This window comes from Lagopus leucura, unplaced genomic scaffold, assembly GCF_019238085.1.
Source record: "Lagopus leucura isolate 7727_CA_CO unplaced genomic scaffold, USGS_WTPT01 Super-Scaffold_100018, whole genome shotgun sequence".
In the NCBI taxonomy this organism is placed as follows: Eukaryota; Metazoa; Chordata; class Aves; order Galliformes; family Phasianidae; genus Lagopus; species Lagopus leucura.
In genome coordinates, this window is record NW_024962272.1 from 7,541,386 (window position 1) to 7,567,285 (window position 25,900).

At 37.9% G+C, this 25,900-nt stretch overlaps 1 protein-coding gene across 1 annotated transcript in view; it reads right to left on the reverse strand.

Annotated features, from left to right (window-relative positions):
* The window catches only part of TRPM3 (transient receptor potential cation channel subfamily M member 3), a 249,388-nt gene that overhangs the window by 64,625 nt on the left and 158,863 nt on the right, over nucleotides 1–25,900 (reverse strand). The window contains exon 8 of the mRNA XM_042877368.1: nucleotides 15,675–15,798. Coding sequence (XP_042733302.1) covers nucleotides 15,675–15,798 — 124 coding nt within the window. The remainder of the gene's footprint in view (nucleotides 1–15,674; nucleotides 15,799–25,900) is intronic.

Below are 25,900 nucleotides of genomic sequence, written 5' to 3' on the forward strand. Positions count from 1 at the left end.
GTTATTGTCTTGTCTTTTCTAAGGCAACCTATGTTACTATTTTGATCAGAATAACTGGTAATGTTTTCTCCTTTTGTCATTGTTGACTGCCTCCATAAAATTTTAATTAAATGATACGCTTAATTAGGAATCTTGTAAACATGTTTTATACATATATTCAGGAGCATATGTAGTCCCTAAATTCCTAGATTTCTACTCATTCAGCACCACTGAATTACAGCAGCATCTGTTGGCAACTATCAGTGCACAAAGAATGGTAGAAAGCAATGGGGAGAGAAAACACTGAAAGTGGTCAAGCCTATGCTTCAGTTTATCAGCTGCAATATTCCTACAGATTATATTCCAAGCAATTCAGCGCAGCCCTCCTGTTGCACCTATGTTACCTTCATGTGGCCCTGGGAGCCCCAGGGTGTTCGGAGGGATGTCAGAGATTTTGTGCCTGTAGTACAATGTGCTGGAGACAGATAAGGCAAACTTTTTCATAACTTTTTTTCACCTTCGCAGTGACTGGCAAGAAAGCTTTCCCTGCAGTGCAGTCAGGCTGCTTCTCCGCAGTTAGTGTGGGAAGAAACACACTTTTTTTTCTAAGTATCATCTCAGTACACAGTAACAACATGAGCTGATGAGACCAGCCTCTCTTCTGTGTAAGCAAGAAGGAGGAACATCTTCCCTCCCAATGGTAGGTCTGGCAGCTGATGAAAATATGTGAACACAGTGTATCCACATAACAGATTGAGTATTAAATTCCTCATCATGCTTTGCAATTTCCTATACTATTTTTGCAACAAGAGGCATCTCCATAGCACTGAAAGGATGTGTGGCTGCCTGGCAAGCTGGTGTTGGAAACATGTTTGCAGCTCTGTCCTCCATGGCATCAACACATGGCAAAATGCCCTGCTTGTTCTTTAAGTCCGTATAAAGGAATCTGCATATCAGGGCTGAAAATACTGAAATAAGGCAGTTCAGAACATACAGTGGGAGAACAAAATAAATCTCAAACTAAACGTGTGCTCAGAGAACTCCCAGCTTAATTGAAAGGCTGCATACAAACTGCAAACACTGAACAGCTTATCATCACACTAAACCTGAGGGAATTTTGTGTGCACTGGACCATATATAGAACTAAATTTCCAACTTCCCTTTCTTCTCTATTCACTTCACCCCTTCCTCCCTTTCAGAAAAAGTCAACCTGCTCCAGCAGAACAAATTGCTGTGGTATCAAAAGTAAGGTAGAGCCATAAAATTTATTTAAATTTGAATAAAAAGGGTACCTTTAGATAGTAACTGTTACTTTATTAGTATGTGTAAAAGATCTAGCAAAAACCCAAAGGGTAAAATAAAGAAAAAGAAGATAATTAAATTAGAGATGGGCTTAGAAAAAGTGTTTGGACTCAAACTAGAGTTTTGATCATTTTGAGACTCATTCTGAAGACTCAAACAGAAATTAAGTCTTAACCAAGGCAAATTCTCATGGTTATTCCTTTCAAAATGCTCAAAGGTTAGCAGTTCAATGAGTCAGATGATGTTACCGACTTCAGCCTGTTCTGAAAGCACGAAATCTTTCAGGACAGAAACAGGTATGCTCAGCCTCTCACAGTGGTTCAGGCTAACTCTCCCTCTCCACAGAGAGGGTTTCTCTCCTGTCACAGACCATGAAGAAGATTTATGACAACCTGAAGCATTTTGCTGCTCTTATTCATGCACCTTTATTTTTGCAGAAACTTCTCACAGCTAGTTATCTGTCAAATTGTTGTCTCAAGCCTCAACTCAATCTAGAATTTACAGGCTTGTCTTTGCCCTGTTATGTTTTCCCACAGTTTGGAGAAAGATTGCTTGTTTCTTCTTTCCACTGTTGTCCTAAAACTTCACCCATGTGTTACTACATTCACAAAGTGGGGAATTTAAAATAGAAACTGCACTGCAGTTTGACAAGTACTGAACTTTCTCATGCATCTCTGAATATAATATTTTAATCCTGACCTGCAGTGTTCTTCAGTTACAGTCTTGTTCATTTGTATCTTTGGAACTAAATGTTGGAAAGTATCTGAGTTGTCACTGTCTTCAGAATAAATCAGGCATATAAATTGCAGCATGCTGGCTGATATACCATTTGGATCATCACCACCACTTGTACCTTACTTAGCAAAGACATGTTGCTGAACCTTTTTTTCTTCAGTATCAATTCATGATCCAAGAACAATGCAATGGGAGAGGAAGAATATCTAAGCTATATTTTCAGCCCCAGAACACACTGGAGGAACCCTCAGGATCTCTGATAGACCTGGAATGCATCTCCAATTGAAACATTCATTAATGAGGAGGGTTGTGCCTGCCTTCTGTCTTTTCTCACAACTTCTTTTAGAAACACAGCCACAAATGCTGTCCCTCTGTTTTTTTTGTGCCACTTTTAAACAGAGATAAGCAGTAATATAAAGAAGCTTTGAAATACACTGAGAGAAAAAGAAAAGTGCACTGTTCACTGCTGGATGTAATCCCAGTGTCTTATACTAAACCCACTCTTCACTGTGCCATCGAGAAAGCATGTCTTTTACTTAAGAATTCAGTAAGTATGAAGAGACAACAACTGCTCCTAAACCACAGCCTTACTTCTATACTTATGCACCCTTTCTAGTTTTCCTAGTGTTCTTTATTTCTTGTAGTTAGAGGAATAAGGACATAGGGACACTTTGCCAAGTATTTACGCAGACTTTGCACTGAGAAATGTTCAATATCTACAGGACTCATAAAAAGTCAATCTGTCCCTCATGCTTGAGGCCTGTTTTTATGGCATTTTTTTCCTGATTGTAATTTACTCATCTAGTTTCAAGAAACATTAATTTATTTGACATTTTCTGGGTGCCTTTTCCCTAAACACTAGTGGATAAATCAGTGCTGAAACTAAGTAATAGCACATTGATGCTGTTATGCCATTTACCAGGGCCTTGTTAGAACAGGTTACAGGCGCTACTGCACTAGTGTATACAAAACTGCCATGCTAAAGGAAAACATCTGGGCCAGTAAACTCTATTACCAGCTATCTCTTGATAGGCATTTGCCACTGAAACCCACTTGATAACACTGAAAATAATAAAAGCTTTTCCTCTTTAAAGAAGAGACACAGTGCCTAAGAGCCATTCATGTTGAAAAAGATCCGCTTCATGTTTAAACCCACTGCACTGCTGTTTGAGCCTGCCGTAGTAGCTGTAGCCTCCAAGTAATCTTATTGAAAAAAGCAATATAAAAGGCAAAACAAGACTGTAAGTATGCATATAAAATCCAGGCCATTAAATTATTAAAAACAAAACAAAATACTAAGGCTAAAAGAAAAAATAATGTATGTTTAAGGCTTGCTTGTCCTAGCAAAAGAAAAAGAGAAAAGATGCATTGGTAGTTAGACTAACCCTAGCCATTCTTTTGCACTGATGTGAAAGAAGGAAGATTAACTTCAGCTGATAAATGTTCTTTACGCTGATTTGATTAAAACTGTAATCTACAAAATAGTTTCCTATTTTTTAAAATCATAATAAAATTTTTGTAGAAAGAAGAATTACCATTTGATTTTCTCAGTTTTTTTTCTTTTGAGCCAGAAAACGATTTCTGCTCAAAAAAGAAAAACCACTCCAAAATCAAATATCCTTTTTGTCTCGGGTTTTGGGCCATGTTATTACTTCCATGTTGTCAGTGGTTTCAATAGTTGATGCTGAACTCGATTATTTTAGAAGAACATTTTTTGGGGATTTTCCCATTTTCCTCCTTTTCTTCCTCAGTGTTCACGCTATTTATTGGCTTGAAATGAATTTTTCAGGTAACTGCCTGAGGCATCTGAGTGAACAAGTGTGACTTCCAATAGCAGCACAAGCATTTTTAAAATATATTTTTTCCTCACTTCCTTACAAATACAATACAGGTGATATTAACATCCCTTACAAAGAAAAGAAGGTTAAACTGTACTAAAGGAAGAGTTAAACCTTAAGATAAAAATGCAACCAAAAGAGGCATGCAAAAGTGGCTCCAAGTCATTAATAAAGGCTATCTCAACAAACTACAAAAGCAGAGCTAAGGGCCATCCAGATTCTTGCTAAATATAGCTCTAAAGTTTGTCTTCCTTTTGGTCTGCCCATGGTGATCTACAGATAAAGTCCAGTAGGTAGCAGACACTTTGTGCTCCTGTGTTTGTGTGAGGCTGAATTTCATATGTAAAGAGAGGGGACCCTCCCACTTAAGATAAGTATGGGAGGAAGATGGTGAAGTGGGAGGAGGGGATCACCAGCTCTGATGGACTCCTCTCAGAAGGAGGAGGTTAAGACCCACCAGGCAAAATGTTGTTTTAGTTCTACAACGGAAGGAAAAAATAGAGGTACCACCAATACAGGAGAAAGCCTCTCATTTGGCTCTGCCAATTCTGCCTCTGTGAAATGGATTTCCCTTAAAAGCAGGAAAAAGACACAATTAAAACAAAAACAACAAAAATCCCTGGGAAGATCTTTCCTCTATCTCATTTCTGATTTTACTGAAATACCTGAATGTGAACAGGATTAAAATCCAGGAAAAAAACAAACATACAAAAAAAGCAAGCCTAGAAGTGTCCTCGTTCTTCCTAAGATAATGTGCTATAAGAAATCACTGAGCTAAAACAGACCTTCACTTCAAGCATGGAGACTGCAGTACACTGTGCTCCTTGTCAGCAATAATTACAGTCCAGCAGGGTAGTAACCTAATTTTCAGGCAAGGCAGGTAGAAAGCAAATAAAGAACCAAAAGAACAGAGAAAAAAGAAGCATGACAAAAAGTGATGGAGATTGTGGTGGGTAGGAGTGGGGTGGGTGGAAAGATCAAAAAGAACAGATTATCTGATCTGAAACTTCATTAAAAGCAGTCATTAAAATAGCTCTGTTTTCTATTTAGTATCATTTTCATTCCTATTTGGCAGATTTCTTTGAATTTCCCTTTTCCTTTGCTCTATGCAGTTTCTTTCTCAGTAGGGTCAGTTTAACCTAGCATCATGCATCCTCTTTTTTATTTACCTTCATGGTGTTACAGCATTGCACTTCTGTGACACTACTATTTTAACTAAGAGTGGTAAATATGAACCAGAGTCTCAGAAATGAGTGACACACTGGGAGACACAGGTCTTTTACTGACATCTAGGATTTCTCAAGTTTAGTGTGCATGTAAATGTGGGGTTACTTTAGAAGTACAGATCATAGTGAGTATACAGATAAGCACTCTTCTCTTGTCAGGTTGTACTGGGCTCTGAGCACCTTGATTCATCTGCAGGTGTCCTTGTTCACTGCAGAGGAGTGGGACTCAATGCTTTTTAAGGATCTTTTCCAACTTTAATGAGTCAGTGATTCTATGACACTACGAGTATATGCATAAGTATCCCCTTAATGGGAGCTGCAAAATCATAAGATCAGCTAAGAAAATATGTATCTAATAGATGCTGAGAATGGGAGATGTTGTCAAACAGAAGCACAGGTGAGTAAGACAACCGCTGGAGGGGTGTGGGCACTGAGATGCTTAGGAGGACATAAATGTTGTGGGTTGTTATGTAAGTTGTGATATCTTAACTGTGAAACTTCTGAATTCTTAGAACCTGGTCCCCTGCCCAGTTTCTTTGTAACTGCTTGCACTTATGTGCCTTACAACTTCGGACGAAGCAGAGATACAGAGTATGGAGAGGGCAGTATAGTGTGAGGCAGACACACTGAAGCAAGTGAAATTATCTGACAAGCAATTCACAGAGACCCATGGCAAAATCCTTGGCACTAAAATATGCTTTACTTTTTATATTCCTCGTTAAGCCAGCATTGGCCTGCCATAGTTTGCTGTTTTCAGGCCTAGTTGAATATGTAAATGATAAAACTTCCTTAGTACAAACTGCTATGCGCAAACAGGTTCATATTCTGATTGTATGAAGCTGATTTTACCTCTAGAAGGAGAACTAGAGCTGTAGCTAGGGCAGCAGTCACTGTCATCATTAATTGTAAATCTGGGTCATGGGAAGGGAATTCATCTCAAGGAAATACTTTGCAACTGTTCAAAACAGGATTTGGTGAAAATAATCACGGGACATAAAGGTTATTCCCAACTATCAAAGTATTTGCTCCCTCTTTTAATGCTTCTTCTAAACAAAAGTAAACCCTCTCTTCCTCACCCACCATACCACTTCTTTCTAGGACTTATTCTGAAAATTAAACAGGACAGTATAAGGGCCGAGGATTGAATGTTAATGGTTATGCATCACCAGGCTGCTGTTAGTATTTTTAAAATGTACTACTACAGTGAGCACTGTTTGTACAATAAGGTTAATATCAGCCACTTTAGCATGAGAATTAAAATCTGAAATATATATAGATTTTGGTATTTGTTTGGAGAGAGAGCTGGCAACATCATATAAGCAGGGAGAAAGCACCATTACACTGAGAAGCATTTTACCCCTCAGTCACTAAAACAAGAGATAAAGAAGAAATATCATTCTCTACACCTCAGACTGACAATGCCTGCTGACGAGACAATGGATAGCTGAAGACGGAAGAAAAAGCAGGGTGAGAGTGGTGAGAAGAGAGAATGCAGCCAACAGCACTCTTTACTTCCTGTATTCATAGCTTCTTAAGAATGCTGCAAATTATTCATGCGTTTAGAGACAGAATTTTTCCTCACTATCATCTCATTATCACATCAGGAGAAAATACACCATGATTTAAAACTATTTAAAGTGATTTTCTTTCCTTCTATCTCCATACAATTTTTGAATGTCCTTAAATCTTACCTACGGTAAACACACTAACTGTTTGTATGCATCTGGATCAGAAAAAAACACCTCTTTTTCTGAAAAAAAAAAAAAAAAACAACAAACGAAAACCAACCAAAACCAACCAACCCAACCCAACAGATACGGTTATTAATATAATCTGAAACTCCCCTGCTTGAGAGGACAGGTTCAGCAAATCATGTAGTTCCTTCTAGAGCACATGTTGACATTTCTAATTTAGTTAGGCCTACCTGAATGTTTTAGAGGAAAATTCCCCTGAAAATAAAAATGCATAGTAAAACAAAACATTAAAGGAGGTCAGTTGTGCAAAGCGACAGAAGGGCTCAGATAATATGGGAAAACATTTATTTCTTTCTTGCAGTAAATAATTCTGTTTGGCTCTGGGGAAAAGCTGCTTGATTTGGAGGCATAGCAAAGATCAAAGTGAGCGGGTGAGTAAATGGAAAATACTAAGGAAGAAAGAGGGTGGTCAAATTGAGTGGCCAATAATGAGGAATAAGAAAGAGAATTTGAAGTAAGGAAAGCAGAGGCTGCAGACACATGAAGGGAGAAGTTTAAATGCGGTCTACAAAGTTTCAAAACTTTTACATTTTCCTCTGCTTTGTGGCAGCACTGCAATACTTCACGTTTTTCTCTGATCCAATAATTTGTCACAGACTCATTGTCTGGTAACAAGCAAGGAACAAAAAAAAATCAGCTTATAAGAAAGGCAGCAATTCTGCAAATGAGGAGCCATGTAGGTGCACAAAAAGTCATTTGACAGAAATTACTGTCAGTGTTTGGCTTTCACTATAATTGGTAGTTTTGGGCCTTCGTTTCAGACTGAGGCAGCTCTGTCAGCCCTTAATGGAAATGTCAGAGTTTTTCCCTTGGTGAAAACTTATAAACTTCTGAAGCCTTATAGCACTGCCAATCTTTTGGGATGGAATATGTTTATTTTCCAATAGAATATTGATTGCAAATTGGTTTTGGCAATAAAAATATTGAAAACAATGCTCTTCTCTTGTGATTTCATACTGTTGTTATATTAGGCCATTTATCACTCTGTACAGGCGGTGTACCAGTTCCTGATTTTAAAGTTGAAGAAATACGAATAAACATAAATTCTAAGTCACGAAGAATATAAGAAGAGGAATAGATATTTTAGATATTTTAGATATTTTCCTTTAGGTTGCTGGGCTGTACACATCAGCAGATTTTGAAGATAAACACAGCTGTGTTTCCATGCAGGCTTGCAAAGTGAGTACTGTCTGAGAACATCCAGGAACAGAGAAATGCTTCTGGATGACAAGATGGTAGTCATTTTTGTTCACAAATTGTTGTAATCCAACTCCTCTATCACACCGACCCAGCAATGAAATGTGGAGTAAGTGTGACATTGTTCACTTTCTCCATCTCTTCTACTAACCAGTGGATCCTTGCAATGGCAAGACACCATGTCAGACTATCTTTATAGACTTCCTTCTAAAATTGAGCAGCGACTTTATTAGGCTGAAAGGGACGTAGGCAGTAGAGTGAATAAAACAGTAAAGCTTTCTTGTCTTAGGTTTTGTTGCCTGAATCCCAAATAGTGGGACTTATGTCAAACTGAACCCTAGTATACTGGAACATACTGGAGTATACTGAAGTATAAGGGTTCCCCTTGTTATCCCAAAATTTTGATCCGCTAGTGATACAGGAATTGTGCTTCAGTTCCAGCACATACTAAGGAGAAGCCTGAATAAAAAGTTTTCAAAGTGCTTAGATGCCATGTAGCCCCATAAAACTAATATTTCTCCCAGAAAGCACTCTTACAAACAAGCACTCTTGTACGGACTAGAAAGATGAGAGTTGACTTCTGTCTATGCCTGTGTCTGAACTACTGAGAAAGGCCCATGCTGGTGGATCTCTGTACTCACACAAGTCTCACTAGCTCATTCTGGGAATTTAGCATCAGAAAGCAACTCACTGCTTTATGTCACGTTACTACTGAACAAATATGCCTCTTGTGGTACCTTGAATCTTTAGTGTCTTTGCTCTCCTGCTAAGCTAACAAGCCTTAGAAGTACAAGTTCTGTGAAAAACAGCAAAGTAAGCCAATGTCATTCTGGGTTTTTACTTAGACAATTTAGTGCATAATCCTTCTCTTGCTCAAAGATACTAACTACTGTAAAACCCAATTTTACTTCAAGACAAAGTTTAATTAAAAGCTCACCACTGAGAGGGATAGATTTAATATTCCATTTCTTTAAGAGAATGAAATTCCAATTTGTCTGTTCCCACTCCTGTATATACTGAAAAATTATGTCTTGCAAGTTATTGCCTTAAACAAATTGTCTGTAAGACATATCCAGATATGTATTCTAATGTTAACCTTAAAGAGAAGCGTGGTGAGTCAGTTGGATAGCTACAGCATTAAGGTTTGGGCCTCTTAGTTCATTTTAAATTTAAATTTCTTATTTTTCTGTGCAGCATCTTCTCAAATGGTCTGACAGTATATAGGCTCCCAAGCTGCTTCACTATAAATGATGCATGTGAATGACTATACTGTACTCAGAATTACAATAATATTGTGACAATGCACAGAAACCAGGCAACAAAAATATCCATGAATCTTTAGTTTTGCAGCTGGCTTGCTACTAATACAAAGCAGATAATACTTGGAAAAGGCAGATCAGTTATTATATTTCTGAAGGATGGTAAATTGGCAGATGTTGCTATATGGAGAACCTCCATCTCATGAGGTGAGCTTCTTGTCTATGACTAAGATGTTACAGCAGTAATTAATGGTTTTCCATGCTCCACCTGAAGGTGTAGAAAGTGAAGTAAGAAATTCTAAAAAAGGCAAAAGAAATTACAGCTCCAGCATGTTGGAGCTGGGTGGTAAGAAAGGCTAAAGAACATTACATGGAGTGCATACGCTGCATTGAATCCTTCCAACTTCCTGCTTGTATTAATTAGTCTGTATTATCTCGTGTGGAACTTGATGGCCACATGATAACTTTTTGCCTTGGCTTTCATTATTAGGGTAATAGATGCTTCCACAATCTTACATATTAAAGACAAAAGAAATGTTTTGAATCTGCAAAAAGCTGTAAATTTAAGTAGAAAGTTACATTAGTATCTACAAGTGACTCCACGTGAGACAATTGTGCAGGCAGCATGCACCAAATAAATGAGAAAATGCCTATTTACTGAATGTGAACGTAAATAATAGATTGGGAATTTTCTGCAGTCCTCTAGGTGGCTGATGTTAAAAAAGGTAGTTGATCCTTGCAGGCTTGTGTAGAAGATGGCATATAATGATCCACGATGGATCAAATAAATAAATAACCAAATAGTTAAATTGCTTCAACAGTTGGTCTGACATGTTTGCACTTTCTGTCTGCAGAAGACCAGCCTCATCTGCCAGCAGCTGAAAAGCAGCCGCTAGGATTGAGAGCTTCCCAAGGCTTCATTGTAATGCAACAGCTACAACAGTTGCCTTTGTCTTCTTATTTATCTATCTGTCTATCTATCTATCTATTTGAGATAAGTAGCTGTTTTGCTTGTTGAAATTGTTCTCAGAATTCCTAAAATATATACTCTGGCCCTAGTACAGATTTAGTTATCTAAGGAGTCAATGGCAAAGTGCAAATAACTTCAGCCATCTTCTTGGCAGCTGGAGAAATAAAATATGATATTGTCTCCTTAGCAAAAAGGAATCAAATAAGGCTTATAGAATGCAAAACTACCTTGTAAAACCTTAACACTTACAGAGGTTGCCCTTCATTCTTGTCCAAAAGTATTGATCCGAAATGACTGGACAAGAGATTTAACTTTCATCACAATTAGGAGAGCTGTCACAGTTTCTGCTGAAGAGGCACTGCCCCTCCATTTGTGCTCAGAGGACTAATAACCATCAGGACACTTCAAATTGGAAATCTCACATAATGTTCCATGGGTGACAGTTGTTCCAGCAACCTGCAGACTATCAGCTTCTTGATGCTCTGCTGCTCCAGGTACTTACTGCCAAATTACATGCTGTTCACAGCAATTATATGCTTGCAGGAATAATGATTTTTACTGTTTGACAAGCCACCTCTCCCTTTTCTACCTCTTGTAAAAAAAAAGACTTCATCAGCATGATGACAAAATCTTAGCCAAAATAATTTGTTTATGAAACTTGATTTCTTTAAAAAATGGGCTAGAATGAACACCCCAGCTGTCAAGGACTAAAAAAATAATGTGGAAATACGCCAGTAACTTCTTAAAAGTCCATTTGATTTAGCTGATATTTATTTCAGAACATATTCATATATACGTTAAACACTTACATAGAATGCTTGACTAGGATCTTACTAATTCTCTAACCTGCACATCCTGATCAAAAGCACAAAAGCACACTGCGTTTTGTAGCCAGTATAGAGAATTGTGAATCATTTAGGTTGGGAAAGACCTTCAAGATCATCATTATTACACAAAATATCTTTTTTCTTCAAAGTGAGCAACTGTTTTCAAAATTCTTAGTACAGAAATTAGAACGCACTAGATTATTTTTATAATTTCAATTTATTACATTACCGGGGTAAGCTTTCTCCAGAATCTTCCATAAACATGGACAGGTTTGCTCCAGGCTTTTCAGCCAGATAAAACAGAAACCCTTCTAGATGAATAAGTCTAGAAAAGGAATTACTAAATCTCTCACTAGCTTCTCAGTACTTTGAGTAAGTAAGAGTAAACTGAATTAAAGCTCTGACTAGTAAGATAATACTGGGGTAAGAATGTTAGCCTTTCAGCACTGGTTGCTCATAAACTGCACCTTTGGACTTTGGGGAATTTGGTTCCATCTGTGAAAATAGCTGTCATGTTCATCACAGTGCACCAAAGCATAAAAATAGTAGACCACAGAAGAAACGAGGAAAAATACCCATAACTTGCTGATCAGAAACAGAGATGGGATTTTCTTGTTTCTTTTTTAGCAAGAAACTAAAAGATCTACACAGAAAGTAATGTCTCTTATTTATTATGTTAGCCCACCATGTCAGAGGTTGACACTGGTGGTATAGCAGTAGAGGCTGGACCTTCCCATCAGTATTCCACTACATGTTATTGCTGTATGACAGATGGCAGCAGAGGGGCACTCTGACAGAATGGTTTCTGACATGGAAGTGTGTATGAAGCAAAGGTGTGGAATTAAATTCCTCCATACAGAAAAAATGGCACCCATTGGTGTTTACCAGTGCTTGCAGAATGTTTAATGGAGACCAAACAGTGGATGTGAGCACAGTGAGATTGTGGGTGGTGCTTTTCAGCAGTGATGACAGCTGACATCAGAGAGGGGCACCTCCACTGGTGCAGATTTTTACAAGTGTGACATGCAGGCTGTTGTACAACACTGGTGAAAATACAGAGCAAATGGTGGGGACTATTTTGGAAAAAATGTGTTTTGTAGCTGAGAATTTGTTATATCGAAGAGTGTTATTGTGCTCACAGTAACTGTTGTAGTTTCCATGGAGATAAATAAAAGGCTTTCAGAGAAATCTATGTCAAATTGTGCCTGTGGGCTCAATGCATAAACAAGTTCCAGGAATTCACAGGTGCATGCAAACCTATGTCCACTGTCAATACACTCCTTCTGCAAACCCTTGTTGTAAAGTTTCTATAGACAAGACACTGTTAGTTCAGTTAATGTAGACAGTGAACCTTAAATATTTAGGAAAATATGTTTAGCAGACAATTGTCATGTTAGCAGTAAGAAGTCAAACTTAATCAGCATGTAGCACACAGTTAATGTGGTGTTTTTTGATTACTAAGGCATAAAGACTGGACTTATCTGTTAACTGTCGCTATTCAGGAACCATTATTCTTATGAAAAATCTATATAAATGCAACAAGTGTGTTTGTTTTCAGTAACATGTACCTTTCCAGCTTGCCAAAGTGTTTTGTCCCCAAAGCCTGCCCAAACAAGCTTCCCTCTTTCTATTCTCTCTGTTCTCCAGATGGACCCAATCTGCTCAATGGAGAGTACATGCTGACTTTTGAGAAATACACATCGTGACTTGGGAACACAGCACTCCAGCAATATGCCAGTCTAAGCTTCAGAATGATTCAATGCTCTTAAAAGAGTGGAGCAGCATATCTTTGTCAGATAACTCAGAAGCCAGAATTACTGTTTTCAAGGGCAGTAAAGCTTACTAAATAAATTACTAAATTTACTAAATAAATAAATCAGTAAAGCTAATTTATTTATTGAGAGACAAATAGATTCTCACTTGCACAGCTGGAAAGAGAACAACAGCCCAACATATTTACAGAGCCTATCAGGGGAAGCAGATTTTTTACTACTCTGCTCTTTGAGGGATTGCCTCCCCAGCTGCTGAGGCACAGCAGAGTCCTCAGGCTGCACACTCACCTGCTCTTTGTATTGAGAGGGGTAACTTCACAATAGAACTAGAGAACAAGAACACACTCTTGAAGACTGTCTCTTTCTCCTTTTCTCTTTCTTATTTTAATAAATATGGAATCTAATTTCATAGTGCCTTTGGACTAATGGGCTGTTTTAGCTTCTCGTGAGCTGCAGCAGTAGGCTCATAGTACTTACTGAAAAAACGTGTTGACTGGACTTTAAAACACTGTTTCCTGCCCACCCTAGGTTGAGTAAGCATTCCTGCTCGTACTTTAGGGACTTCTCTGGGTAAATATTTTTAATAACTGTAAGAGTAACAACAGAGAAGTATATGCAGGCCATTTTCCTGTCTTTGTAACCTACACTTACACACAGCCTACTTTACTTAAAATAGATTTTTATACTATATATCTTATTAAGCATGTTTTCCAAATATGTTTCTGAATACAAACTCAGATGCACACAGCACAGAGACAGCTAAGTTTACAATCTAATCAAAACTACTCATTAAATAGGCTAGTGGAAATTTCTGTGTTGCAAATCCAGGCAACTTTGATCTCTCATCCTCTGTGGTCTCATCTCATCACATATCTTATGTACTCCCATTTTTTCATCAAACAAACTTACTCTTCAGAAAATAAATGAAATATTAGACATCTAATAATGATGCTCCCTGGGCATACAATTAATTCTTTAAGAGTGAAGTCCAAAGTGTTAGAACTTGAAAAGTCTGATTTCCTATAAAGCATGCAGTTTTTCTTGTGATTACATTTTTTCCTCTGGCTACTACACTTCTGTCAGATTTAAAAAAGAGATTGCTGTCTTTTTGTACAATCTAAGTAGGTAAAGTAGGAAATTTTGTTTTCCAAGACAGTTCTGTGTCCCTTTTCAGACTATATATATATATTTTTTTCTCTCTTTTCACATTTTCTCTCCACATTTGCAATTTATCTGTCTTTATGTACTGTACTGTAAGACCATTTTCCTGCCTATATCTGTTTGCACTTATCTGTTTTGATGCATACTATAATACCTTATCTGCATGCTGCAATATCACCAGTTGCTCTCACAGGGCCTTCTATGATGCCTATGATTTCAGCAGCCCTACAGTCCGGCAGTCAGGCACACAGAAACACATGAACTTAGGGAAATGATCAGTTTCACAGCCATGATCCTGAGTTCTCACAAGAGACAGCAACCTCCAGCAATCACACTTCAGACATAAAATTGTTCTAGCACAATGCTGTTAAAAATAACATTGTGAGTAAAACCAAGATACCACAGAGGAACACTGTTTTCATGTGTTCTTTTAAATATGGCTGGGTTTGTGTTAAGAAATAAAAGTTCAAAGCACTTAGGGACAAGTCATCCCCTGGCTGATAGCTCTTCAGTGACATATGGGTAAAGAATATCCATAGTGAGATAGGTTACATATCTACAGATGAACTTGTAACAAAGACACACACTTGCACAGGGCAAAATTATTGGTATGAATGCTACAGATTAAAATTTCACGTTTAACTTTGCAGGAGTAAAAGTTGTTGAAAGTCCAACATGTTCTTGTTTAGATGTCTGGAGCAATCCAGAGCTGCATTCTTCTCCTCACTTTCTCTCCTTCCTGTCTTCCTCTCTCTTTCCCTTTTACCCTCCCTTCTCCCTTATTCCAACCATTCAATTTCAACTGAAACTAAAAGGCATTGTTGAAGATGAAAGCACAAAAAACTCAAATGGTTTCAGAATACCAAACTTCTGTAAAAAATCCTCACATCCTCTTGTTACCCTACAGAACAAGTTGCAAGCTATCATCAGCCTGGAATTCCAGGAAGCTGCAATACAAACTGAAAACAAATCTCAAAAGGATTAAATTACAAAAAGGAAGGATGACTTTTCAGATAGTTTGTTTTACTACTACTAATAAAAGTATTGGAATTTAATCCCAATAACTTTAAAATGTGGTTTTGCTTTTGCTGCTACAACAGTATCTTCATGGAGGTCCTGGAAATTGTTGAGAGATCTTATCTTCTGCAAGCAAATATAGATATGTGTAAATGGACACTCTTGCCTCTGCAGAATAAGAACTGTGGATACAAGCTGTTCTCTTTTACTGTTGTCTCCATAATATAAAAGTAGCCCCACAGATATTCTACAGTAACTCTACAGTACCCTTAGAATATGGTCCCAATGGTATATAAATAATCATGCTTTATTATGTTTTCTGTAGTTGAGAAGGGTCAAATTTTAATCACAATGTCCCTAAGAATGACTGAGAAGTAAAAATATCCCTACGCTATTATTGGTCATATGCCATATTTTGCCCTGTCAAAGTAAATGTAAGGGAATTTACAAAGTGAGAAGATTTGGATTTATCACTTCAACCAGGAAGTAGATTAAAGCAAACAAAAATCAGCGTAATATAGAATAATATCCTTTAGGCATCAACAGATTGAAGAAATTCTTCAACAGGCATCTGAAAAGCTCAGTCAAACCAATGCATTGAACTCTATCTTTGTCCCTTTGTAATGTGTAAACGTACCAGCTCCTTCTTCTTCATGCACTCCATGAGGATAATGAAGAGGTGCTGTGCCTGGGTTCGAGTGTATGTGAAAGTCTTCTGGATGGTAACTAGCAACTGGTCCCGCAAAGATTCATTAATAAGTCTGAAATTAAAAAAAAAAAGAAAAAGGCAACTGAATCAGATATATCAGGAAACCTTTTAACTTCAGTTAAGGGTGAAACAAATAGGAGTTAGATAAGTTACATAAGGTAGATAAGCATCACAAGTTGTTTTCGTTGTTTGGGTTTGAAAGATAGGAATTGCTGAAAGTGTCATAGTCAAACTGAAAAACACCTTCCTAGAGAAAAACACATAGGCCATGTAGGAGTATCTCATCTCCAAAGTTTTTCTTTCAGTTCCCACACAATGAATGACAGGTCATTCAAGTGATCAGCTCTGTAGGATTTCCTAACAAAAACAAGAAAAACACATTGACAGTCTAGATTTGAGGGAGACTAGCACCTCTTGGCAAACTGTAGACCTCTTCCCATCAGTGAATTAGCAGAAATAAACTCACAGTTCATTCTGTGAAACTGGGAGCATTACTGTTGTCAACGTTTTTGATGCTACACAGGACTAGCTAAAAAACACACAAAAAGCTACTCCGTTCCTGAATCCACTCATAGAAGTCATTTTGTTTTTGTGTACTCCGATCTTCCAGAATTTTAAAGAACAACCACTTATAGGTTCCTTCTCAGTGCTAAAGTTCTTGCTTGCAAAAATAAAGGCCCAACAGCAGAAAGAAACAATATCATCTGGAATATTAGAACTTGAACCACTACCCTTGATATTGGAATGTCTATTCCTCAGCACCACTGACTCTTGGTGAAACATTATAGTACTTACTCTCTTACAAATTAGTGGGGTCTAATTAGAACATTATCCTTTCATATATGAAAGTTCCTACACTATGGCAGTTTTCTCAACTAAAACAGTTTTGAAAATTTATTGTTTCTAATTAGTAGAGTTAGAATGTTGTAGAGGATAAGTCCATGTTGATCATCTGGTGGAAAGAAAACCAGGAAATCTTCATGCCTCGTATTTTTTGATAGAAGTTAAACAAAGATTTAGTTCTGCAGCAGCTGAAAAGAACTACTAGACATACCACAGTATGTAGAAGTATTGACTTGTAGCAACTGCTTTGGGAGAACAACCAAACTCTTCTTTAATTCATGCTGTTAGTATGGGTCACTTGTACCTTTCTGGAGCAAAGTAGTGATAATGAGAATGCAGGAAATATTTTATACAGTTGAATTTGAAATACAATTTAATCTATCTTTTTCTGTCTACTGAAAATGTGAGACAATGAACAGGAACTGAAATGGGAAAGGAAGTGGGAAGAGGGAAGAAGTGTATTGTTGCACAAGAGAATACAGGGACCCTGGCAGATGGTGCGTATGTTATTCACTTTGAATTTGACACTAAGTGTATCTGCTGAGGAGGATTTCCACTCCACAGAGAAGCAGGAAAGATATATGTTAATCTGTATAAATTAAAATGAATTAATAAGGGTTTTTAGACCAAGTTGTGGCTTACTGTTCTCTCTACACCTGGCTCTTCCCACTGTCTCTTGCTCTATTACAGACTCCTCTTGAATGAAGAAGAGTCTATACAAATACTTCCACTTTTCATTGAGGAGCAGTATGGCCACAAATGCATTACTCCCTGGGATAGTGGAGAGACAGTAATAATGCATTTACAGCTCTGTGTGAGCATTCCTTCCCCCTGCAGTGTGACCTACTTCCTTTACAAAAAGGGAACATATGATAATTTAAGTAGATACAACAACAGTCTTGGCGGATAGCAGTGAGAGCTGGTAGCAGGGAATTTTATATGTGGGGTCATAAGGAAAATAACCTGATCTTCAGTATGCCATAAGGGATGTTACAAGCATATAGGAACACAAAACAAGATGTCAGAGCACAGGCAGAGATGTAGATTCTCTTCATGTTAAAGTGAATCAACTTGGAAAGGCTGACACTCTGAAGATCATTCCTTAAGTTAGGTCTCCTCAATCTAATGTATTTGGAGTTGCAGATTAGTAGGTTACATGTATGAAAATTCTGAAGTTCTTCTGTTTTTTTAAGGGTTTTTTTAAAAAGGGCAACCGAAACTCACTTTAGTGGAGATTGCTGATCTTAACAAAATGGTGCAGATAGGAGCTATCATTAAATGTAGAAATGGTTCAGTATTGTTTGATTATCCTACCATTGAACTAAAGAAGAAAAAAAAAAGAGTAATCAGAGGAACAAATTACCTGAAAATATGAAGTGAAGGGACTGAAAAGAGATGATGTGAAGTGTAAGAAAAACAACACACTCGGAAATATATGAAATCAGAGTCTTGAGGCAGGAAAGAATTTTACAAAGCATTTCCAAAGATGCTAGGATGAAACTCACATCATTTTCTCTTGGAAATTTAATTTTGTTTTAAAAAATGTGTAGAATCCAAACTTGAAGTTCTGTTTCAGAAATTAGCTTTCTCTCAATCTAAAGCAAGACAAATTTACTTTCATAAGCATTGCATGAAAGATTAATTAAATACTCAGGACTTAATTTCCTAAGCAGCCATTATTTTTCTTTCCTGAGTTAAAGCTCGCAGATACCACCACAGTGTAAGTTTAGATGGCACATAAGGCAAACTTCATGTGACAGCTATGATTAAAGTTTATTGTTTGAGTTTAAAAAAAGATATTAAAAATGGCTCCTAACTTCAGTGGAACACATCTTTCACAGTATCACTGTTCAGAAACTTGCTGATCTCATTCTAGGCTTCCCAACGTCAGTGGTCCTCAGTTCTAGAGCAAGTTCTAGACAAAGATCTTGAAGTAAGTATTCTGAAAAAAGCGCATGTAGCTAATCTGAGCTTTGTGTAAACTGAAACCGATCATACCGAGTCTATATTTCTTTCATTCCTTAAGGTCTCAAATAAAATATCCCAGTTGCCTTGTTTTACTTCCTCTTTCTGTGTTTTTTTTTTTTTTTTGAGCTGGCTAGGCTGGAGGGTTTGGTGGAAAGAAATATTACTAGGTTCAGTAACAGTAAGTGTAGAGTTCTACACCTCAGGAGTAAGAACTGCATACATATGTACTTGTTAGGTGTTGAAGTGACCTGCTGGAAAGTAGCTGAGCAGAGAAGCATTTAGGGGATCCTGGTAGACAACATGTTGGCCATGAGTCAGCAGTGTGCCCTTATAGCCCAGAAGGCCAGTGGTATCTTACAGTGCATCATACAGTGCATCACTAGGAATGACCAGCAGATTGAGGGAGGTGATCCTCCCCCTTTGCCCTGTGGAGATCACATCCGTGGTCAGTACTGTGTTCAGTTTTGGGCTTCTTAGTTCAGGAAGGACAGAGATCCACTATACACTGTCGAGTAGAGGGCTATGAAGATGATTGGGGCCTGGAACATCTCCCTTATGAGGAAAGGTTGAAAGACCTGTGACCATTCAGCCTGGAGAAGAAAAGGCTGTGAGTGAATCTTATCAATGCTTATAAACTTCTAAAGGGCAGGAGTCAAGAGGATGGGGCCAGGCTTTGTTCAGTGGTGCCCAGCGACAGGACAAGTGTCAATGGGCGCAAACAGGAGCACAGAAAGTTCCATTTGAACATGAGAAAGAACTTGTTTATTGCAAGGGTGACAGAGTACTGGAGCAGGCTGCCCAGGGGGGTTGTGGAGTCTCCTTCTCTGGAGATATTCAAGTCTCACCTGGATGCCTACCTGTGTGACCTGGTGTAGGGAACCTGCTTTGGCAGGGGGGTTGGTCTCGATGATCTCTAGAGGTCTCTTCCAACCCCTAGAATTCTGTGATTCTGTGATTTTGAAACACACCTGGTCATTTTCCTGTGTGACCTGCTGTAGGGAACCTGTTTTTGCAGGGAGGGTTGGCAAAGGTGATCTCCAGAGGTCCCCTTCAAACCCTATTGTGATTCCGTGACTCTGTGATTCTATGATTCTTTGATTCTGCATCAGCCTAATAAAATATATGTAGTTGGGATATGGACACCAAATCCAATGCATGTAAAAGAGATAATTTCACAGAACACTGTGAGCAAAATAACCGAGACATACAGTGATGTGCTGATTTAGCCGCAGTGTAAAGAAATTTCTGTTTGCTACACATACAGTATTATTAAACACTTCTGGAAATCACACATTTCTAAGAATATGCTCAGGGGAAAAGAGATAGCTTGTGACAAGGAGTCTAATCCAGAATACAGAAGATTCTCAAACACTGACTTGGGAAACAGTATTTAGTAGCCTCTGTCATAGATTATGAGACCTTGATGCCTAACATTCCCCAGTCTACCAGACTGAAACTCTGCAATTATGGCATCCTGCAACATTAGCACACTCTCACCTTAACAAAACTGTGCTTCAGATTGAAATACAGGTAGCGTCAGAACAAGATAACATTTTTATAATCTATCTGGTAGGCTTCAGTATAGAAACTATATATTGCAACAAACCGATAATGTCCTGCTAGGAGCATTTTGGTGGTGTAATTCCTGGAATTCCACATAATACCGCAGGTAAGCTGTTCTCATCTTCTCCAAACACCTTACAGACAATTTGACTTGTTCTCTTACTACACTCCCCACATAGGTAAAGCCTGTTCTTTCATTCCTTAAGTACCTAAGATCATTTTCAGGAAACAAGCACTCGTGTGTTTCTTCCAGAGAAGCAGGATTGCTTACATAACTTACGTTTTGATGGAACATACTTTTAGAAACCTGGCATCTAAGGAAGAAGCTATCTACCTACATTTAATTTTAGAAAAAGAATCTGCTCATAAGAGTGGCTATGAGTGATCTTTTTAAAACTTTTCCTAAGGAATTTTCCACTGGAACAGGCTGCCCAGGGAGGTTGTGGAGTCTCCCTCTCTGGAGATGTTCAAGACCTGCCTGGATGCCTACCTGTGCGACCTGGTGTAGGGAACCTGCTTTGGCAGGGGGGTTGGACTCGATGATCTCTGGAGGTCCCTTCCAACCCCTACAATTCTGTGATTCTGTGATTCTGTGAATACCTAATGATATTAGTTCTGATGCAATGGATTATCAAACCTGATCTTTATGATCTTATCATAGGAAAAAAAAAGGAGAAAAATGTCTTGGATCAAAAGAGACTACAATTAAAACTGTTAAAATGACAAAGTAAATGAAGTGACATTCTAGTTCTGTTCAAGATATGCTGTAATATTAAACAGAACTTCCTTCTTTTGGCTGATCCAGTAGAGAGAGATGACAGCATTTTTGGCATTCTCACACCTCGTAAAGAAATTTTTTTGAAGCCATGCCTAACATATGAGGAGATAACAAACACTGTCCTCAATAACATCGCAATCTTTCAGCCTCATGGAATGTGATTTTGTAGTGAACGCTGGAGGAGATTTGAAAGATCTGGTCCATAGCCAGCTTCCTAAATTATTTAGTCTTTTCACTCCAGAGCTTTTTAATACTGGAGTTGTACAACATACTAGCATAATTCCTATCACCAATTTCAAATATATGTTCATTATAGATTTTTAAACTTTCTGTAATCACAATGCTTTGAAATCCTCTAATTGATACACTTCCTTTTCACTGACCTGCACACCATCTGTTTCTAGCTTTTTTCACTTGTTTTTTTTTTAATTATTCTTTTGTTCATGATAAGGAAAATATATCCATAAAATATCAATGTGATGTGAAAACTGCTCCCTGCTGTCCTCTATGGAAAGCTGAAGGGATTTTCTGTTTTAATTATGGTTAGCACTGTAAACAATCACACCATATGTTAGAAACATGACCAGAGCTTCTGCTGTGTTTTTTTTTTTTTTTTTTTTTTTTTTTTACTGGAACTGAAAATAAGATGCAGTAGTGCATGGACTCCATCGGACAGATTAAATTTCTTATACCTTCTAAATCCACATATTTTGTATAGCATTGTAATGAGAAGAGACAGAAGATAAATGTAATTATTCCTTCATTCTATTCAAATGGGGACAATATCTGGGTGTTTTCAGAAGGAATCAGTGTTACTTGCAGCTCTCCATTTGTGGTGGTTCTTCTACACCATTTTTCACTGACTGTGTTTATTGAATGATTGGCCTTTAATCTGAGAGATGGTTGTGTTTCAGCAGAGAAATGACCTGCTTCTATCCAGTTTTGATCTGTAAGGAGCTTTAATACAAGAGAACATTAATGATACGAAAGTCTGCAGTGTGAAAATTTTTTTACAAAGTAACTCAGATGCAACAGTAAACATCATGAGGGACACAGAAGAGTCACACTGTACTTCCATTATGATCCTTTATGCTTAAAGCATCCCAACATTTTCTCTACTCTCTATTAGAAAGAAAGATATTTATGTCACATATTTCAGTTATGAAGCCAAAAAGCTATGCCACAGTGAGACAGATCAATCCAAACACAAGATTTAATGATTCTCTTGTGAGGCTGCTCATTTAAAATAGAAAGAATCTTTTATCTGTTTCCCTATGAACATTTGGCAAGAAGTACTTTTTTGTGGCATTGAACTGAATTCCTTTAGGATTTTATACTTGCAAGAGTAGAACTGATGAGTAGTTAATATGCTGTAAACTCAGCTGGGAGACTACATTTGAATACTGCAAGTAATTCCCATTCTGTAAGGAAATATTTGCCTAAGAAGTGATACAGTTTTAACCTAGTGTTTCATTTTTCTCCTTTTAAATTCAGCATTTAATTTAAAAAATCCTTGAAGATTAAAAACTACTACTATTACTGAATGATTCTATAAATAATTACACTGCCATTGTTTTACTTCCAGTTTGTGAAAAAAAAAAAGTAAAATGAGAAGGCATGCTTCATTGTGCATTCAAAAATATTTTGGCTTTATGTGAAGGATAGTTATTAACTACTGGGACACTCTCTTATATGGTGTGGGGGCTTTGCAGGGGGCAAATTTTGGTGCTTATGAACTATTTCTATTTTCCTGACCTTCAGAGAACTTCAACACATTTTCAGTGTTCGAAAATTTGAGAAATCGAGTTTTTCAGGGGCTGTAGAACTTGACCTTTAAATTAGCGAAAACACCAAGAAGTAGCCAAAAAAATGTTCCAAGTCATATCAAAGGGAAGCCTGCAATTGAGCCTTCCTTTAGATTTTCTACTGCATATAATTTGTTTGTAGTTAAGATGTAAAACATACTGGGAACTCACTAGGTTTATTTGCTTGTAACGATAAAATGATCTGAAAAAATACAGCTCTTAAACACTGTGTTCAATGCTTTTCAGACCAAGGTAACATGCAAATGTTGGTATTACACTCAAAGTAAACTTAAAAAACATTTTGCACTAGTACTGTATGACTGGTATCCATAATGCTCAAATCTCAGTTCAGTGGAAACTTTCTATCTGCCTTGGCTTCCCCTTGAAATTCTGATGGACTTTTTCTGAGAGATGTGAGAAACATTTATTTCAAGGTGTGCATCATTTGTTCTTAGCACATTGTGAAGTCACAGGAGCACCTCCTGCAAGTCAAGGCAGGCACAGCAATCTGTGCTGTTCTGGCAGCCTCATTCCACTGAAACCCAAAGAAGTCTTGCTTTTAGCTACAATAGGCATCCAGTGTCAGCCTTAGGCTGGTGACATTTCCAGCTCTTCAGAAGGAAAGCCTATTATCAGTCTTAAAAACAATGTAGACCCAGCTTTCTCTCTCTTGTCTGCTCAAAGATGTGCAGACATTGACAAAGGGATACTGTGCCACTAGTCATATCAAAAATTGTTTCTGCTTCTGCTAAGTAAAATTAGTTAGAAAGGATAAATAATGAAGAGGGAAAGCAGGCACACCAGAACTCTGTGTGATCCAATAGAAAGGGCCCTCTGGGCAGATGAGCAATTGCCCAACACTTAGGGATCTTTCTGAAAGGGTGGATTGGTGTTGCACTGATGGAAACTCAAGCAAAGAGCTATATTTTACCCTTCTTCACCTCCAGATGCAGTTCTGTGATGCCTTGAAACAAGTTTGCAAATAAACTTACAAATGTACAGACATGCTTAGTACACATATACATGCATACATACTGTATATGCAGAGAATGATTCCATTTCTTGTCTGCAGTGAATAAAATTTTAAGGTAGTGAAAAAAACTGTGATAATATCAGCACCCAAGGGCTGAGTCTGCTGCTACCATGAATGATGTGGGTTTTGAATGCTTTAGATCAGATATCTAGTGCACAGCAGTGAGAAGATATGCTGGGTCTTGAAGAAGACTGATTTGGAGCCAGCAGCCAGAATTAAAATAGACTTCTGATTGCAAAGAGGACTGCAGAATTAAATTCTGGACACAAATTGGATGTGCTGCATTCATTTAGTGTGTATTAGACACAGTTCTGTGTAACCTACTTAGATTCTATCTAAAAGAAAAAGCTAGTAGCTACAGTCAGTGAATGTCCCAATTATTCCATATTCTCCTCACACTTCTAATCACTTTTCAAATCTAGGTTAATATAAGCAGAGAGGAGTGAGTGGAGAGACATACTCAATTTGCACACGAACTGCAATTTATTTGGGTAGAAAATTTTTATGAATATACATATTATTGGTGTTTTGCTTTTGGTATTCTTGAGAATATAATTGCACTCAAGAGTGATGTTTTCAGAAGTGGGGCAAGCACACAGAAATTGCTATAGAGATTTTCTAGCTTGTGCACTATATTAAGAGCAGAGTGAACAGAAACAAAAGGCTCTATTGCAGGAATCACCTGAAACAGAACCACAACAGAAACAGGACCTATGGCAAGTGAGAATAATATCTTTAATGAAGCAGGACTTGAGTATCTCAGGTAATAAATGGTTTGCTTGCTCTACTTCTAGCAGCCAATATTTTTTTCACTTGTTTTTCTTATAGGTCAGAGTTTGTGATGATGAAATAAATTGCATTCATTCTGTTATAGCTGTATTATTTTTTCATTATGACATCAGAACACAGACATGCTATACAGAAACTGCATAGGTTCACATCACGCAAGGAGATAACAGGTATTTGAGTAAGGTTACATTAAATATATTAGTAGAAAGAGCATGGAAAACAGAGAAAACTTCTCACAGATTCAGATGAAAACTAATCCGCTTTCAATGCATGAACCTGATTACAAAACTTTTTAATATTAGTGGAAAATATTTCACTTTCATTGGGAGCTTTAGGTTGAAGAAATTCATAATCACGTTAGTTTTCAAGCAATGCAATATTGTTTGGTCTAGATCTTAATGTTTATGTATTTATGTTTCATTATTCACATAACTATTGTGGGTGTGAATACATATCTTTACTAATACATATCTAACACTCACAAAAAAAAGATCCCCTTCTCACTGAATCTTGATCAGATTAATGCAGCTAATTAGAGAAGTAGCATGAAATAGCTTCTAGTAATTAGAATCTGGGGGGGACTTGGTGCCACTTTTATGTTTTGTCCTAAAATTATTAAATTTTCTCTTGTTTCCTTTTTTTTACTGTGAGCAGTAATCTCTGGTTTCTGCTTTGGAAACTTCTGGGGACAAGGTCAGGTTCATCAGAGAAGCCTTCTGAGGATATCTGTTGCTCCAAGTAAAGACGCATTAAGGGAGTCCACAAGGGTGTGGGGCTAAGGCAGTTGTAGATTATAACCACTAAAATGGGCTACTGCTGACCCACGGTGTCTGAAAATTTTGTTTCAGCTACCCCCTGCTACTGTATATGGAGTGTCAAGCACCTGTTTGGCCAGTGCATAGGTGGGGTCTATATGGGGCCTAGGGCAAGAACATAGCTCCCAGAGTACTGCTAGTAGACACAGCACTGTGTCCAGTAGGTTGTAAAGAAGACTGCCCAGGTGAATCTGTACCAGAACAAACAGTCTCCAGTATGGTAGAGACGAACTCGGTTTCCCCATCAGGTCCTGAAAGCAGCTGCCCCTGCCAGGGCAGAAGTTTTCATGCAGCAAGAAGTTCAAAGTACTGCAGCTCGGGAGAAACAGCCCCAGGTACCTGTACATGCTGGAGGCCTCCCAGCTTAAAAGGAGCCTAGCAGAAAAGGTTCTGGGGGTCCTGGTGGTCACCAAACTGACCATGAGCCAGAAATGTGTCTTTGCAGACAACATGAGCATTGTTCTGGGCTGCATTAGGAGGACTCCTGCCAGCAGGTCAAAGTAAAAGGGTTCCTACTACTCGGAACTAGTGAGACTAATCCTGGAGTGGTGGGTCTAGAT